Source organism: Megalops cyprinoides, chromosome 20 (genome assembly GCF_013368585.1).
Source record: "Megalops cyprinoides isolate fMegCyp1 chromosome 20, fMegCyp1.pri, whole genome shotgun sequence".
Taxonomy (NCBI): domain Eukaryota; kingdom Metazoa; phylum Chordata; class Actinopteri; order Elopiformes; family Megalopidae; genus Megalops; species Megalops cyprinoides.
Window position 1 is genome coordinate 18,460,608 of NC_050602.1, and position 18,645 is coordinate 18,479,252.

Sequence of the window (18,645 nt, forward strand, 5' to 3'; positions counted from 1 at the left end):
TTTTGCTGTTGTGGAACGTGTTCATTTACAGAAACACGAGACTCCGCGGTAAATGAACCCGGATGGTATCACAGTTATTTTCCCGGCACAGCAATGGCAACATGAACAGTAGCCTACTTCTGTTGCACAGTCAGACAGATGAACAAATAGAAAAAAAGAAGTTTGAGAATTCGACGTGGTCCTTAAGTATCACTATTGATAGCTTGTTTCCCTTTCAGAACTGACAGTTCTCACTCAGCTAAACCACACCTATCCGACATGGGCAGCAGTGGGACGTTATGGTTGTAAAACTTAACTTTCATGAAAAATCATGCGGTGGCTACTTCTGATCTACCTTTGAGTTACTTGAACCGCTTCAGTAACTTCCCAGTGTAGACTAATAGCATGCGAAAGTTAAACTGTGTCATGCGTCACGTTAAGACGCCATGCTGGATAAGATCGTCTGCTAAACCAGTGCACTGCAAAACAAGGACCACTGGGTAATAGTGTGAGTTACTTGCGTTGAGGTAGAGGTAGGGCTAGGAAGCAGGGTTTGTAAATTAGTTGCCAGTTCATTTAGGGGCGCTGTTGTACCGTTGCCTCAGTACACGTCTAGCTGTACACACGGATGACATGAAGACTGGAAGTCACTGCTGCTAAGTCAGCGCGGTAAATCGATGGAAAGGGCTTCCCCTTTCTAATGAGTGGCTCCACGTGATCGAACTGTGGCTGATATTAGTGGTGGAAATGTATCGGTGTACAGATGCCACGCTGTCTTTATCAGCGCACAAAACCTGCTGCTCTGTGGCTGCTCCACCCTCAGGGTGGGGCTCTGCTGGCAACAGCATCAGCAGCTCCTCAAAACAAAAAAAGTCCCCAGATTGCCAGCCAAACTTTTTCTTTGCAGACAGACACTGGTAAGTTTAGGGCAAGGGGTGATGCAGATGGAAATTAAGCTCATTTAAGATCTGCACATTTACCTCTGCCATAGGGCCATCTGCTATGATAAACATATGAAGTGGTGTGAAAGGATTAGGCTGCAACACTACCTGAGTGCTGTGGATGCATTATTGCAAAATAACACACCCTCACGTTCTCTTTTTTGTGTCTAATGTTGATAGCTTTGGAACTGAAGACAAATAGAACAAAACTTCAGTGATACTTTACAGAAGCACAACAAGTGCTTTTCTTATAATAATAATTAAAAAAACTGTGAAATTTCTGTTTAAATATCACGAAGAAGCTGTTTAAAGTCTATAGATCTTGGCACAAAATTGCCAAAACTGGCTGCTGCCTCCACGTGCGAGAGGGGGGTGGGAAGGGCCTGCGTAGGGTGGGGGGGGGGGGGGGGGGGGGTTAGCAGAGGGGACTGTCGCAGTCAGACAGACTGTATCTGGCTGAGAAGTCTGCAGGCTGAGCAGAACGACACGAGTCTCCCGGCTCAGACATGGGGGTAAGTTATTGCACAGTGCCCAGCATGCAATACACATGGCAGGGGTCAGTTGGAGAAGGAATGCAGCTGTCTGTGCATTTCTTATCATATTGGATTTAACACCTTTGGAAAGGAAAATAAAATAATGAAAAAATTAAACTAAGGGAAGATGCTGGGTAGAGGTACCGGGTTGTGGTTTTCGTACAGGGCAGACAGAAATATTCAGTTATAGGGAAAAGTGTTCTTCACAATGTTGCAAAGGTTTTAAAAGCTTAAAAGCTTAAATGTATCAGGCATCAACCCAGTATTTGCTTCTAGTTTATTTTTCCACAGAGATATTGTTTTATATATAACTCTTTACAAATATATAACACTTAAACAAGTGTTTTGATACAAACATTAACCTTAAAAAAAAAAAAATATATATATATATATATATATATATATATATATATATATATATATATATATATATATATATATATATTTAGCTTTCTTACGACACATTTTATTCCAAAAAAGATTTTCAACTGAACTCTGAACTGACATGCCACATGTATCCCACTCTTTACTATATTAAATACGTACACTTCAATGGCAGTTAAAGAGCAGATACATAGTTAGAGAGAGAGAGATGCAGCATCATGTTATAGTATTACTGCCAAAGGAATACAACAGGCTGATAAAAGCACATCAACAATTTGCACATTACATGTTGTCACATTAATCCACTTAAATCTGTAATGATATAAAATCGGTGTTTTTGACAAAGCGATTCTTCTTTTGGCAGAGACAAACCTTTATCCTCTGTAACCCCGGGGTAAGGTTTGGTCTCCTTATATTATTGAGAAGACTAATGTTCTTGTTTAAAGGTCTTTTCAGAAGCATTTTATTCTGCTGAAAAAAAAAATCAAAAGCCCAGAGGCAAAAAGACAAAATATATGGGTGGAGAATGGAATGTGTCTAACAACACTAACATAAAGGATATTTCACCTCAGGTTTTTAGCATGGGGAATTTTCAAAAAGCGTGTGAAACCAGTTGTTCTTGTAAACAAACAGATCTGATTCACTGACCTTAAAAATTTATTTTATCTTTCTGAGAATTTGACATTTTCTTTCTGAAGAAGTTTGGGATGCGGTTTCTTGAGTGAGTGATAAAAATAAAAGATGATTATTATTATTATTATATGCATACATACCAGATGTAAACCTTGCAAAGTATACAATCTAAACATGATATAATCTCACTAAAATGTCCCTGAAAACCATTCAAAGTATTTTTGAAATGATCAGTTCTGGTAATATTGTCACTCTGTATCTAAATTGTCTGTCTGTACATGTAGGAATATGATCAGTGACTTCTAATGAGTTGTGTCATTATCTGTGCAGGTGCAAATGGTTGTGGCCACATGCCTCTGCCTGCTCCCTGCCTTGTTCTGCACTGTCGCACGAGGCTGCCCGTCACAGTGCCACTGTGAGGAATCGAGCAGGGTGCAGTGTCAGGGGAGCGACATCACTGAGTTCCCTGCCCACATACCAGCCAACACCAGCTACCTCTACATCAGCAACACCAACATCTCCTCTTTGAATTCCAGCGACTTTGAAAACTTTTCTCATTCGCTCAGGACTTTGAACATAAGCAATTCTGGCATAGAGGAGATATCTCATGGCACATTTGAGGGCACTCACCACCTTGAGGTCCTGAGTCTGATGGGAACTGACCTGCAAAGCCTACCGGCGCACCTGTTCAGCAACCTGGGGCGTCTGGAGATGCTTCTGCTGAACAGGAACAAAATCAGTGTGCTTCCAGGGGGGTTGTTGCAGGGGCTCAAACAGCTGAGGTCTCTGGACCTCTCCCAGAATGCTCTGACAGAGATCCCAGATGGCATTTTTGATGACCTGCTGAACCTGGAATCGCTCTTTCTTCAAGGAAATCAGATTAAGCACCTCCCACGGGAAGTGTTTTCCAAGCTGCAGAAACTGCAGGTGCTGTATCTCTCCGAAAATCAGCTGTCCACATTGCCCAAAGGTATCTTCTCCCTGCACACCCAAAACCACACGCGCTTCCCTGTGGGCCTTCCCATGCTGCAAAACATCTCCCTGCAGCACAACCACCTGCGCTCCCTCCCCAAGGAGCTGCTTCAAGGCCTGCCCGCCCTGCGTCACCTCAACCTCCACAACAACTCCCTGCCGAACCTGCCCCGAGGGCTGCTGTCCTCGCTGGAGTCCGCCCAGGAGGTGGTCCTCACCCAGAACCCCTGGAGGTGCGACGAGGACATCGTCCCGCTCCAAAACTGGCTGCGCCACCACCTGTCCAAGGTGCCCGACGCCAGCAGCGTGGTGTGCCTGGGTACCCCTCGGCTCAGCAGCATCAGTATTGCTAACGTCTCCAGTCACGACTTAGACCCCGCACCGGGCAAAGGGCAGGCCGTCTCCCCGGACACCCTCCGCTTCGCCGTCAGTTTAGTCGCCACTATTGTCATCAGCATCTTCATCATCAGCGTGTGGTGGAGGAGGATTAAGAAGACGCCTTTCCCACCAGACCAAACCGCAGAGCACGCCTTTCTCATGGAGTGAACGGGCCCATCGCTGCTATAACAAAGGCAACGGATGAGATTTGTGTGAACCTCCATCAACACCTTCCATCCCTCAACACCTTCATCATCAGAGTGATCTGTATAGCATGTGTGTGTTGGTCTGACTTTTCCTCTGAACCAACACTGTGCTTGTTTTCTGTTACGGACAATGCCTTTTTAGGAGTAACTTCAACAGTCTCTTTTGGGACACTGAAAAAAGCATGTAGTGTGGAGGAGAAATACAATACCAAGAATTCTGCTCCAATTGCTGTATCTTTACATATAGCTACATAGTTGAACAAATCCTTGCATTCTTGCATTGAGTTGTCAGATTGTTATTCTCATTTATAGAACATAGAGCATAAGGGTTTTAAAACAGTTAACTACTAGAATAGTAGTTACATTTTTTTCAAAAATTGTTTTAAAAAAGACATTGTTTAGCTCTGTTAGATCAAATCAAGATCAAATGACAGCATAGATAAATGGGTAAATAAGTACATACATTGTACATATATAATATGAATCATTATCATTTTTACTTTTAAAATAGCTGCACTTGCTTGAAGATATAAAATGCAAACTGAGCAGACAATTTTACTCCCTTAAGAAGCAATTTTTTGAAAACAGCACAGGGTGAAAAGTTGTTTTTGACAGCAAACTGTATTAACATTTATCTCGGTCACTTGTGGAAATAAAGGAATATTTTCCAATACCAGATTTTGCTCCAAGATGGAATTGTATTTATAAGGGGGGCGGGGGTGAATAAATCATCAGGATGTGCTGAAAGGTACATTGTGCTGGCTAAGTAAACAATGAAGGCTTGCAATGTATCGGACGTCCTTTATTCTGAATTAAGACACCCTTTGGTGCCTGTGATGCTGGAGAGGGAGAGCCAGGAGTACAGAGGGTTGCTCCTGCTGGTTCTGGACACTCTCTCCCACAGCCTGGGAGGCTTCAGGACCCGGGACAGCAGCGGCCTCACAGACAGGCACCTTGAAAGCTGAAGCTGACTGCTAATCAGCCCAGGTGAGGCTTGCTGCCATTGTTAGGCCCATAATAAAGGTGAGTGCAGTTTGATGTGCTTTGTCTGGTTTTTGGTTTAACTCCAGGCTGGGTCTCTTTTCTTGTTTTTGATTATTATTTGTAACCCCTGAGTGGGGAGAAAACAAAAATCTGCTGGCCATACAATCGCTGGGTTATCATCTTTCTGTCCAATTACTATGGTACCATGTTGAAGGAAAGTGCCGAGAAAGCATTTTGGACATATCCATGAGCTCCTTTAGTCAGCTGTAGACCCCTGCAGTTCATAGCACAATTGAATTCATTTAAAATGACCTGTACTAGCACGTAATAACACATATTAACGGGATATCTGCATCAATGTACTTGAACTAATTCACTTCAGCAAAAAGAAGCTGAACAGTCAATCAGTTTGTAAATACAGAAGTCGTCTTGTTCAGCATAAAGTGGATGGAGGAAGAATTCACAGGTCAGAAAAGCAGATGAGGATATTTTTATGACCCCATTTCCTCTTCAACAGTAACAACAGTGATGCCATCCTGATTTCTGCTCCATTGACTTTCAGCACTAAGGTAAAGTTGTAGGTCTGGGGATATCTCACAGCAAAACCAACATTAAGGGATCAGTGACACAACAGAAATGAACTTCTAGTTTCAGCTGCGCCAATCAGAGAGCAGGTGATACAGCCTCCCAGAAATGACTTGGACCAGCACAGAGCTCTGTGCAAGAGGTGGATGAACTTTGCTTAGCGTGGGTTCACTGGTGTTCAAAGTACAGCCAGAGTTTACTGTGGGCTTGTATTGCCTCAGAAAAATAACATACTAAATAATAAAAATAACTACCCACCTCTTGTAAACTGATATAAATGTAGCGCAATGTAATGCAATAAATTTGGTAGTCCATCCATGTCATATGTGCTAGCAACAACTAAATTCCAGTTGCTCTTCTGATGGTCTTCACTTGATTGTTACCCTTCAGCTTCTCATTGGTGTGTTTGAAGACCATTTCAGCCAATCACCAGCTACTATGACATGTTGAACTGAAAGATTTGTAACAACAGTTGTTTCAGTAAATCAGTTGGACTCAATATCCCGATAGCTAAGATCAACATTACAGGGTGTCTCTCATTAAGTCCACCCAGGTAAGTCAAACATGGTTTTCTTATTTACGAGAGGCTTCAAAATTTACCAATCAAATGAAATCTGAAACTAGCATTGATAAAGCTCTTTAAGGGTATTATCAATAAACAGTAAGTTATTGTAACCATGTGTTAACACTACACTGTGCAGTTGACCATTGCTTCCTGGGTCTACATTTTGACTGTCATTTTGTGGTTGCCAAATGGGAGTTTGGGATTTTGAAGTACAAGTGTGAACAGCATGAGAAAAATATACTTCCATGCAAGGGGGTAACAAAAAAAAGTACACCGTAACTGAGCACAAGAAAATCACGAGACAATATAGGCAGTCCTTGCTTCTGTGGCGGAACACTTTCCTGGAAACCCTGAGGTAAACTGGACCTTAAGGAACTGCATCTTACATTCCCATGCAATTTTATAAGTAGGGATCACATCTGTTGAACAAATGGTTAGAAATCAGATGTTTCACAAATGACTAGATTAATATGGGATTGTGTCAAACGCTGTAAAAAATTCATTTTGCTTGAAATGTGCTTGACTTACACATGACGTACAGTGTTAATACTCTGTGTTGTGAAATGCACTACGCAACTTTTGCAAACTAGAACATGGTGCTGCCTTTGGACAGATGTTTATTTAGGCTAAAGGGAGAGTGCGCACCCTCAACGAATAAAATAGATTAATCTCCTCAGGCATCCCTTTGTGAGTTCATTACACAAGAAAAACAACACAACAAAAATAAAAATGTGGAAATTCAAGAAAACTCGGTCTGAATCTTCCAGTGTTTTACTCACCATAAATCAGGATTTTTTTTGTTGTAAAACATATATTTTTATCATTTTTATATTTGTTGCAACATAGTTGTAGCGACTGCTGTTATTTATGCTGATATTCATAAAAGTGGTGCTCTCTTCTGAAATATTTATGCATAATCAAATTTCATGTTTCTCATCACAAAATGTATTACCAAAAAAAAAAACCCATAAACATTTAATGGCATTATGCTGTCGGGTTGTGTGACCATCTCAGAATAGTTCTAAACAGAGTGTAACCTGCTCACTAATTTTCCTTTTTCTTTATTTAGGACAAAAAATGATGAGCAGGCGCTTTTGTGCAGCTTTGCTTGTCTTGCTGCAGCTGTGTTACCATGGGGACAGTTGCCCTGCGCGATGCCAGTGCTTCACTCCAGCTCGGGTGTTCTGCTCTGACGAGCGGCTCACCGAGGTGCCCCGCAACCTCTCCTCGGAGGTGAGGGAGCTGGTCATCATGACGACGGGCATCATGTACGTGCGCCCCAGCGACTTCTCTGAGGGCTCCAGGCTCACCAAGCTGGTTTTCCTCAACAACCTGCTCCAAGGTGTGTCCCGGGCGGCCTTCGATAAGCTCAGCCACCTAACGGAGCTGGAGATTAGCGGAAACCACAAGCTGCTGGAGCTTGGCTCAGGGTGCCTGAGAGAACTGAGCAACCTGACCACACTGCTGCTCAACCACAACCACTTCCGCGCCCTGGGGATCGGTATGTTCAACGCCCTGCGGAAACTGGAGACCCTCCAGCTGAAGGGCAACGTCATCGTCAGCCTCCCCGGAGACCTGTTCCAGCACCTCCACCGGCTCCGCCTTTTGGACCTGTCCCTGAACATGATCTCCTCGGTGGGGCGGCACCTTTTCCGCGGGCTGGGCCAGCTGGAGACCCTCAGGCTGAGCTACAACCTCATCTCCGACCTGTCGCCCGAGGCGTTCGACGGTGTGCCCCGTCTGAGGGAGCTGTATCTCCAGGGCAACAAGATCGCCGACATCCCGCCGACCCTCCTGTCCCGGCTCAGCCAACTGAGGGAGCTCAATCTCCGAGGTAACGCGATCAAGGACCTCGCTGCCGTCAGCTTCCCGCCCAGCCTGAGGAAGCTGAACCTGGAGAGCAACCAAATCTCCAGCCTGTCGCCGGCCACGTTCCAGCGTCTACCTCTCCTGTCCCAGCTGTTCCTGTCCAAAAACCAGCTTTCCGTCCTTCCCGAGGACGTGTTCAAAAACCTAACGGCCCTACAGAACCTGGACTTGGCTGAAAACTTAATCACCACCCTGCCGAAGGCCATTTTCACTGGCCTGTCAAAGCTCACTGTGTTGCACCTGCAGAAGAACAACATCAGCTCACTGGAGGGGCTGTCCTTCGAGGACCAGGACGAAATGGACCAGCTGTACCTGTCCGACAACGCCCTGCAGAGCGTGCCTGAGGGTTTCTTTGACCCCTTTTTGGCCCACAATATCATTCGCCTCCACGGCAACCCCTGGGTCTGCGACTGCCGCTTGCTCTACCTGCACGACTGGCTGTCGTTCGGGGCCCAGATGGTGCAGGAAGTCCCTAAGATGCTCTGTGAGGCACCCGCGATGCTGAGAGGCCAGGGCGTGCTCTCGCTGAAGAGGGAGCAGCTGACGTGTGTGGGAAACTCCAGCTACGCCCTCCCGGCCACTCCCACCCGCTCCGAACATCAGCCGGAGCAGACCCCGCCCTCTGGCAGCTGCGTTGTCCAGGAAACTGATGGTGTCATCTCGGTGCAGTGCACACTGACAAATTTCACCCAGGCTAAACTCGATGTGCAGTATCGCGACGAGGCAGGGGATCGCATAAGCCTCGCCATGGCGCATGCATGTCCAGAGTCCACCCAGTGCATTAATGCAACTGCAACCCTCACGCTTTAAATGCTTCTGTTGTAGCATTTAGTCTTCCTCTGCATCCAGAGTACCAGTGGACTTTGTAATTCAACATTTGACCATCAGGGGCACTGCTGGCTTGTCATGAATGCGGCAGTTTTTATGGTAAGGAAGGGATGAATTCATTCTTATGGGTCACAGCAAAAAGTGAAAAAAGTAAAGGTAATAAATAAGCAAACCAAGGTGATGGGGTGTCATATCAGTGTTGGACATCGCACCTACTCCTTGTCTCTCTCAGAACAGAAATACAGTGTTGTATTATGTACTGCATTGTCCTAAGAAGAATACATGGCCCTGGTTTTCTGTCCACGGAGGGAGAGAATGGCAGACTCTTGTCTATGACATGCTCTGGGCTTCATTATCTTGCTGAAGTGCACAATATGCCCTCCAGGATTCGCCACACTAGGAATCATCAACATAAACACAACCAGGAGGTTGCGGGTTCAAATGCGGGGGTGGGGCACTGCTGTTGAAATCTTGGATAAGGTGCACGAATCAGACTGGTCCAGTAAATATCCTGCTCTGTAAATGGTTAGTTGTTAATCATTACATATCACAATCACATAATGTAATCATTAACCCGTCTTGAAGTTTGACTATCCGCACTTCAGTCTTTTCCCAGTAGATGACACTAGTTCACTATGAAATGCAGGCACCTGAGAATTAAGAGTTTAATCATCTATTTATCTCTCCATTTAAAATCAGACAGTTATATATATATATATGTATATATATTCAATATGTATATCTTCACAGTGTTTCCGTGACACCAGAGATGTTTCTAGCAGAGATTTCTGTCTGTGCTGCAGCTGATACATGGCATCCCACATTTGTGAAAGATGAACAAAAACACAACAATTTGCTTTTTTCCCAGCAGTAAAGTTCAATTCCCAGGATTCCCTCAGGCCTTTTAAAAATCCTCAAATCTGGCTCAAACAGGAAAGCCATAGACCATAGTCCAAAGGATAAACCATAGGACAAGCAGATTCTAACAAATTCCTACCAGGAGGGATACCATTGCACACAAGGGAAAGCCAAATAAATCATTTAGTGCAGAGGGATCAACAGTTTATTATACAATGTATTCAAAATCCTCTGAGAAATGATCATGTATTCACATGCACAGAAACCTGGGAGTTGCAAAGGCACCTGACATCTCTGTTACAAGAAAGCACTGGTTGATCACAGTTTGTTGTATTAAAAAAATAAAATAAATACTGTGCTGAAGAATGATATGACTCAGACTTAGTTGGACTGATTGATGTGTGTGTGTACATGTGAAATATGGGCGCTCACGAGACATCTCAGGATTGATGCCACGGTTAACACAAAACACTCACAGTATCTCACCGCTACTGCAATTGTCACAGCAGGCGGAATAAGAGCAATATGCTTCTTTCCTAATGAAGCACCACTGCACCCCAATTTTAGCAGAATACGCCCACATCCAAACCTGCCTACCTAGAGTATTCTGACATGGCCACATTCATACTTTACAGATGAAGTGAAGTAATGAAGAACAAAATCCAAGACTGCACAGAAAACCTCTTCCCACTCAATGAGAACCTGCAGGGGGGGGGGGGGGGGGCAGAGAGGATTTGATAGGCAGAGCTTTAACCAGGGGGCCACTGACTCTCCAGAAAGTGCACTTGTGCAGCAAGAAACGGACACTAGGCTGCTCTAGTCCACTCTAATGCTGGCCAGCTAATTAATCAATCACCAGCTGTGACTGCTGGTCTCCTGAGGAGAGGTTAACCAGCGTGATGCGGGGCCCTCCCCGGGATCGGCTGGCTCTGTGCCGCCACGCGGCCTCAGTGCCGGGGCCTAATCGGGTCCTCATATCAACAAACCTCTCATCAAGGGCCCCTGCTGACGCTGTCAGGGGGAGAGAGAGAGGGAGTGGGGCGACTAATTTCTAGTGGCGGGATGCCGCAGCTACCCCGTGAGATGGAATGACAGGTACTGGTAAGCTCCTGTCACAACCCCCCCGTCTGGCCTCAAGAGTGAAGTGAGACACAACACAAGCGTTCGCTTTCTTCTTTGGTCTTCTTGGGGAAAACTGAAACCAATACTACTACACTACTGTTATTGTAATCATGCCTCATGTTCATGTCTGAAAGGTTTTTTTTTCTTTTTTTTTGGGGGGGGGGGGGGGGGGCAGGTAGAGGAGTGGGAAGAAGGAATCTAATCTTGGAGTGTCCCCAGGGGGGAGAAGACATGTGAGGGCTGCGGGGACACCAGCGGAGCAGCGAAACAAAAGGAGAGACATCAGGGAGTGTCCTGGCGACTGGGGTACTGGGAAGCTGTGAAGGTGGCCCCGTGCTCGCTCACGATCATCACTTACCCCAGATCGGCGTCATCTTTTCCACCTGGATGGGAGAGAAATCACAGACCATTCTGTACAGATGCTGAGCCAATCCATCCTCCACAGCTCTGAGAGCCTGTGCTAAACCAGATGCTTATAATTCATAACGCTCTGGAGCGAACAGGAGTTCCATGTGCCCCGCCTCGCAGCCAGACATGGGCGGGTTACACAGACAATGTGGTCAGATATAAATCTCGACACATCGACAGAGGCAGACAGAGGAAAACACAGACTGATGACTCATTCAGGAGACGGGAATCCGCAGACCAATGATAAGAGGCATAGCCTCACGCTATTCTGTATGTACATACATTTATCATTTTATATAATGCAATTCAGAGGTCATAAATTGCTCCTGAGGACCTTGGCGCTCATTAGGTCACCAAAGGGTTGGCTTATCTCATGTGTGTCATGTGAATGTTATTCTATCTGTCACCGAACTGAAAGCTCTGTGTGGAGCTTTGTTTTATTGCGTGTATAATTAATGTTTCACTTTAGGTACAAAATTATGAACACCACCGAGGTTAACTTTTGCCAGTGAAGAATTCCGTCCAAAACTTACAGTCAACACAGCCAGTGAAGGGAGGCTAGTAAGAATGGTGCAGTCTCAGTGCAGACATTTTTTGTGGGTTAATGCAACTCTGAACTCCTACTTCGCTCTGGGTAGGACAGTTTGCCAAGTGAAAGGATGTAAAAGCAGCCTGTCTATCTGTCCTCAAGAAGCCTGGAGAGGAAAGAAATGTGTCTTTCTCTGTTTCTCCCCCTCTCTCTCTTTCTCTATCTTCTCTCTTTCCTCTCTGTCTCTCACTCTCCTTCGTGCCATCCGAGCAGCAAGTACTCCTGTAGCTGAGTGCTGCTCAGAGAGGTTATAATGACTAGCATTCAACCTGCTGTACTGGATTTGAAACCTGAAAACCCCTGATTTTCCTGCCTTAGCCATAGCTACATGGGAGGCCCCAGCCACAACCTTCCAGAGCACACCAACAGCCATTTGTGCAGCCACCTAACAACATCTGTACTGGAAGTGAACTATCTCCACCGACCTTTTCTTGGGGTTAGAGAGTCAGGGGATGGGGTTCTTAGGGTAGTGGGGTGGGCTACAGGGTGTTGCTCTCGGTTGGAAAGGGGGTTTCCTCCAAAAAATGCAACAAGGAGTCCTAAACTGTAGGCCTCATCATTAGTGTTTCAAGCCAGTGTCAGGGGTGACGCTCACTCATTTAGTGATGCTTACCTGACACAGGTGGATGCACCTTTGTTCAGGGAAAACAGCTGACCTGTGGTGAGTGTAGAGTGGCTGACGAGAGATAATCTCTTGCTTTATTGGCCTGGCTGGCCTTTGCCAGCACCTCCAGTGGGTGGATAACAAAGGCTCTAATCTCCTTACAGGGAGATTATATTTCCTTCAGGAGCATCAGCGCCCCCTGCTGTGAGGACCTGCCTTATAATTGAGCCAGCTTTTGTGAATAAGCACTAGAGGTGAAGTTCTCCTGATATGCATGTAATCAATGTTTCATTGAGCATTTTGAGCATATTTTCATTAAAGAGCCACTCAGAGGCTTACTATAGTCCTGTTCAGCAGAAAAGAAAACCACTAATCTTGTTTTCTTTATGACATACAAATCCATTTGATTAAATATATTAAGGTGACCTTTGTAAAATACCCGTGAAGGTCTCAAAAACAAACAAGTCAAATGCCTAAAATACTAATGCAGCAGATGCATGCAGGGATGTGAAAATACATAAATGCCACTCTCAGAAGTGGCAAGCAACAAAGGGTTTAAAAAACCCTGCCGTCTTGAAATGGCACAGAACACTTTCATTCGGAAGTCACATTGCTGAAGTATTTTACACACACGACAAAACAGTGAACTTCTTCACAGCGGCCAAACGGCCTTCAGCCAAATATGCACTTCACTTTTCAGCCTCCTGACCTGCATTCTCACCTGTCCCAGTGCGGCACCGCTACCCTGCACACCTGTGATGGCTGTTTCCACAAAGGCACTGAGGGCCCGTTGAGGGCTCCTTTCAACTCTTCCTTCAAAATAAATAAATTTGCAATACAAAATTTTCTAAAAAGGCAAAAGTTAATGGCTTTAATGCAGATTCACATCTACAAATTCACTTTCCCCTCCCATAAATAATACCACAATACACTGGACAGTGGAGGTGCACACCTGGCAGATCTGTTATCTCTGAAGGCATCAATGAGCATTACCACCACTGATCTACTTACAGTGGACTGTGCACTGTGTTTGATCATATGATCAGGAATGGATCAAGAATGGCCTTTGCACAAATGTAAATTTAATCAAATCAATTCTACCACTTCATACCTCTAGAACAACTGATTCCAGCGATTTCTGTGAAGACAATGAAAAGCTGAAGTTACAGCTTTGGGGGAAAACACGAGCAGCTAAACTGGTGGAATTCTCACCACTTTATCTTACTGAGAGGAGTGCGTGTATGTGTGTGTGTGTGTGTGTATGTATATGCGTGTGTGTGTGTGTGTGCATATATGCAGATGTGTGTGTGTTTGTGCACGCGTGTGTGCGTGCGTGTATGTGTATGTGTGCGCGCGCGTGTGTGTGTATGCACGTGTATGTTGAAGAGGAGGACTCAGGCAGCAGCGTTCCATGGGGTCTTCATTAGGCACCTCGTTAACAGCTCATTAACACCAGTAACCCACGTGTCTGCTTCCCCCCCCTGTGTGTCACGGCACAAGGAAAGGCAGTAATTATCATTCCATATGTTGAGGAGCCGGGCCATGGCGATGCAGCGCCGAGCAACCTGGGAGGGCGCTCCCTTCTGTCCCTCTTCTCGGCACAGCAGTGCGTGGGCGTGTGACATGCGGCCAAAGCTTGTCACAACCTCTCCTGCGCGTGACGTCCCGCCTGGTGCGGGGTGATGGAGGGAGTGGGAGCAGAATGCTGAGGTATGGGTTGACATCAGGAGAGAGGCCTCAAGTGTCAAGCCCCTGGGCCTTTTCAATAACCCTCGATGGAGTGAGTTTTGGGGAGGGGAAGCTTGGGGGTACATTGATGTAGGGTGATATGTATTGTTATTTTAGCCGAAAGTGCACAACCTTTCTTCCTACCATATGGTGAAACTGCAGCAGTGGTTCTATGGGCAGGTGCTCTGTGAGGGAAACTTTATAACAGTGATCTCTATTCTCTGTTTCTGAAGTGTTTATTTGGAGGCCACTTGGCAAACAGCCCCTCCATTGTAATGCTCCCTCTAATACTGTCACTCTACCTTTGGGAATAAGAGGTCAGAGGTAACAGAGCACTGCTCTGCAGAACCGGAGCAGCCGCCACGAGAGCAGCTTCATGTTGCCTGTCAGTGGTCGAAATTTAGAGATGGCTGTTGAAAGACAATGATGGACCAACACGTCCCATTGTGTTTCATAAGAAAAACGTCCATTATCAGGATGGCGACAGTGCTTGAGTGTAGTGGAAGCAATTTACCGCATGCTGTATCGTTTCTGTGGAAATACTTTGATGGTGTGATGATGAGGGCGCTGGTGGAGTGGGTAACTCCTTTTACCTGTTCATTCATTTCCACCTTTTCAGCCAGTCACCCACCACACATTACGAACAACATGAAATAACACGCCTGAACAGGACACACATACAGACAGACACGCTCATCAATATTATAAACGGATTTGGTGACAGACTGCCATTAGGAGAAAGGAAAATGGTAAAGAAGTATGGTAAATGATCTGAACTTCCTCACAACGCTTGATGTGACAGCGCTTCAAAGTCATTAGGTACCGAATGAGTGAGCACATGCAGTAAACACCGAACCGGCAAGTAGATAAAACATAAATAAATGAATACATACAAAGTAAAACTGGAAGGTTGGGTCTATTTAGAATTCCAGTAAGACTTTGTGCCATCCCTCCCCCTTAATTACGGCGGGTTACTGCCATAATGGGATTGTCAAGCGGTGAGGAGTGACAGTTTAAAGGAAAGCCGATTGCCGATGAAACGGGCCTTTAAGAGGCAATTTTTCAGAGGCTTTTTGGCTTCACGCTTAAGCTCCATCCAAATCTGCAGCCCTTTCAGGGTAACCGGGATACAAATCCACACCGTTGCAGCTATCAGAGGCACATAAAACCGCCTTACATCTGCCTTCTTATTCGCCGTTATTTTTCTAAAGGAGGTTTTCACCCTGCCATCCAAACCAGGCTCTCCAGCCTTCTGCCACCCACTTAAGGCTGCCAAGGCCTATACCTTCTTTGTAGAGAGTCGCCAGCTAAGACGTTGCCGGCACCACCATTTCATGCCATGCCAGGCTCTCTAACTGAGGCGTACCAACTGCCATCACTGGCCAAAGTCACTTCATCCAGCCTGCATACAAACAGAGTGGCTATCAGGGCTAGACCAAGTGGATGCCTGCTCTTTTCTCTCTGTACAGATGTTTCCCAAGACAGACAGATGGACAGAAGAGCCAAAGGACACAGGGATTGGACTGGAGAGAACTGCTTACCGTCCAGTCCTGACCCATGCTTCAGCTCCAGCCCCACCCACCAGCCCTACCCCGATCCATTGAACATGTGATAAACTCATTTTCAGTTACAGGCTGGAGGGAGTAGACAGGGGGATCTCGGGTTACCACCCCCGCCCCCCCAGCGGTCTGTCCAGACGCCTCACGCGTGTCTGCCCGCTCCTTCCCGACAAGCCCAACGAGGGACCCTGCGCGGGGGGGGGGGGGGGGAGGGGGGCGCTGTTTACGGGCGGGACCGTCCCGGGTGCAGTATCCAGGCTTTGAAGGGACACCTGTGCTGAAACTGTATCTTTACGGCCTGGGACGTAACCCGACCCTCCGGCATGGAGCCCAGGCCTTGCACTGGGCTGCCAGACAGAGCCGCTCACAGCCTTTGAAGATTTTTTTTTTTTCCTCTGAGGCGGTCACCCCCGAGTGACAGGCTATGAAACATGTTTGATGCTGATCTCATCACCGTGGTAACGGTGATACAGGAGCGGGCTTAACTCCTGCCCTGGTGTCTGTTATTCGGTACGAGACATTATCTTTACCCCCATCACATGTTTGCTTCTTAAATGCACTCCCCTGTGTGGCTTTCATACAACATGATTCTTTAGAATGGGGGGGAGGGGGGTTCTTGTTTCTGGCGTTTGATTTCCAGGCAGTTGGGCTGGCCTGAGATGCTAGGTCAGGCTCTCGGAAGTTAAGGTCATCCTTTCACTGACTGGCTGCCCTGGGGGGTGGGGTGGGGTGCGGGGGTGGGGGTGTTGTTCTAGCCTAGAGCCATCTGAACTCTGGAGCAGATTACAGCCTAGAGCAGTTTATAGCTTGGAACAGTCAAAAGCAGTCTAAAGTCTGCAGCGGACTTAAGTCTGGGGGGCCATAACATAGTATTATTATTAAGAACAAACTCAACTGACATTCATGGAAAAGTACAGAAATGTTAAGTCCCGTCTTTATCCGGCACATAATGGGCTGAAGGCCCTGCAGCTGTTTTCCTACAGGAGTGCACTGAGCCACTGGGCATAGCCTCCCTGGGGTGTATTCATAAAGCATTAGCGTTCCACCAGCGCACTTCCACTGGGATCCAAACAATGCCCTCTAAAAGAGCTTAAAAGTACACTGTTGTTGGTGAAAACAGTGCAATTGCTTGACACTGTGTTTCACTGTAATGAATTGACCTCATCATGGTTTAGAGGCTGGTTATTGAGGCTTTTTTGTTTGTTTCAATTCATGCTGAGAGAAAAACTTTGGCTAACAGCCATCCTGTGGTGTTACTGGTAATGAAAAGGAATACAAACATAAAAAATAGAATTTAAATGCAAAAGTACATATAAAAGACAGTTCACCTTTTCACCACATCTGCTTTAGAGCTATGTCAAGTTTGCATGTACACAGTGACTCATCTACAGCTGCGTCCTCCAGTTTGTAATAATTCTGCTCAAAGTGGACCTGACACACACACGCACACATGAGAAAGCGAATCACCAGGATGAGTTCACTTCAAAGACGCAGGCAAGCCAGCGTCTGGACACACCACAGAGCACGAGATTCTCTCTGTTGCCATTGCGAAAATGATGACCGTGCACAACAAACAGCCAAGCTCTGCGTCTCAGTGGAAACATCCAGCTGAAAGAGGGCTTGCTCTTTCGTCTGGCTTTCGGGAAGTGATAAACAGTCTCAGAGAGTGCCGTGTGGAACTGGGTTCAGCTTTGTGTGTGTGTGACTGTCCTACTCCTCTCCCTGGTGTTGTGTGCTCTCCCTGACTGACTGACTGACCGACCTCTCTTTCTGGTGAATGTGTGCTCTGCCTGATTGACCTCCTGCCCTCTGTGGTATATGTGTTCTCTCCCTGACTGACCTACTCCTCTCCCCGGTGTTGTGTGCTCTCCCTGACTGACCTCTTCCCCTCTGTGGTATATGTAATCTGCCTGACTGACCTCCTCCCCTCTGTGGTATATGTGTTCTCTCCCTGACTGACCTACTCCCCTCTGTGGTATATGTACTCTGCCTGACTGTCCTACCCTTCCCTTTTGCATGTGCTCTCCATGACCATCCCTGGTACTGATTCTGTTTCTCTGAAACGGTGCGCTCAGCTTGAGAGAAAACTCCCCCTTAAGCCTTTCACTTCTGAGCATACCTGACATGCAACCTAAAGTCACGTAATTTGGTGCATGCGAAACTATATTTCCTGTCTAGTTATATGTTGTAAAATATTTACATGTATACAACACATATCTAGATGTGCATGCAATAGGCTTTGCCTGTAAAGCAAATTTTGAAATATGTGAAACATATTTTTGAAATAATTTGATATTCACTTTTACAATTTCTGGCCACCAGTGACACTACTCTCTGCACTAGCATTGCTCTTAATGGCCTCTGCAGACTTAAACCACTTTACAATGAAGGAGAGTGGAGTGCGCGGCAGATATTTTGCGCTAGGATGTACCCATACATCAGAAGACATGGAGGGAGGGAGGGAGAGATTTATTTAAACCAGGGAGGAAGGTGATTAAATGGCTGGATTTTAACAGCCTGATCGGGAATATGGCCAGGACAATGGGGAGCTACCCACTGTCATCTTCATGATAAGTGATGTGAGACCGTGCATTGACCACTGTGAGTCAGGACCTTGGGTTACCATCTCATCTGAAAGACATTTAGGAAAGATACCTCACCACAACTGAATGTAAATGAATGAAAATTAGCAGCAGAAATGGGTTAGAGAGCATGCGGTCCTGGAAAATGTAAATGCAGAAATTCGCCTTGGAGTGTCTGATAAGGAAATAAATAAGGGAATGGAATGCTGTACTGATGTAGTTGGACTGGTCTGTTATGGTAGGGCCCTGAATATGCATTCGCTCAGTCCAAATGACTGCATCTTGACTCCATTTAAAATGGGTGTAGCCCTTATAGCATATATCCTCAGACATTGACT

General features: G+C 45.9%; 1 protein-coding gene across 1 annotated transcript; it reads left to right on the forward strand.

The window, feature by feature from the left end:
* The first annotated feature begins 1,362 nt into the window (after nt 1-1,362).
* LOC118795394 (carboxypeptidase N subunit 2-like) lies at nt 1,363-10,081 on the forward strand. Its single transcript, XM_036553852.1, has 4 exons — nt 1,363-1,432; nt 2,801-3,984; nt 5,097-5,101; nt 7,230-10,081. The coding sequence occupies exons 1-4, from the start codon at nt 1,427-1,429 to the stop codon at nt 8,837-8,839; spliced, it is 2,805 nt and encodes a 934-aa protein (XP_036409745.1). The 5' UTR covers nt 1,363-1,426; the 3' UTR covers nt 8,840-10,081.
* The last annotated feature ends 8,564 nt before the right edge of the window (nt 10,082-18,645 follow it).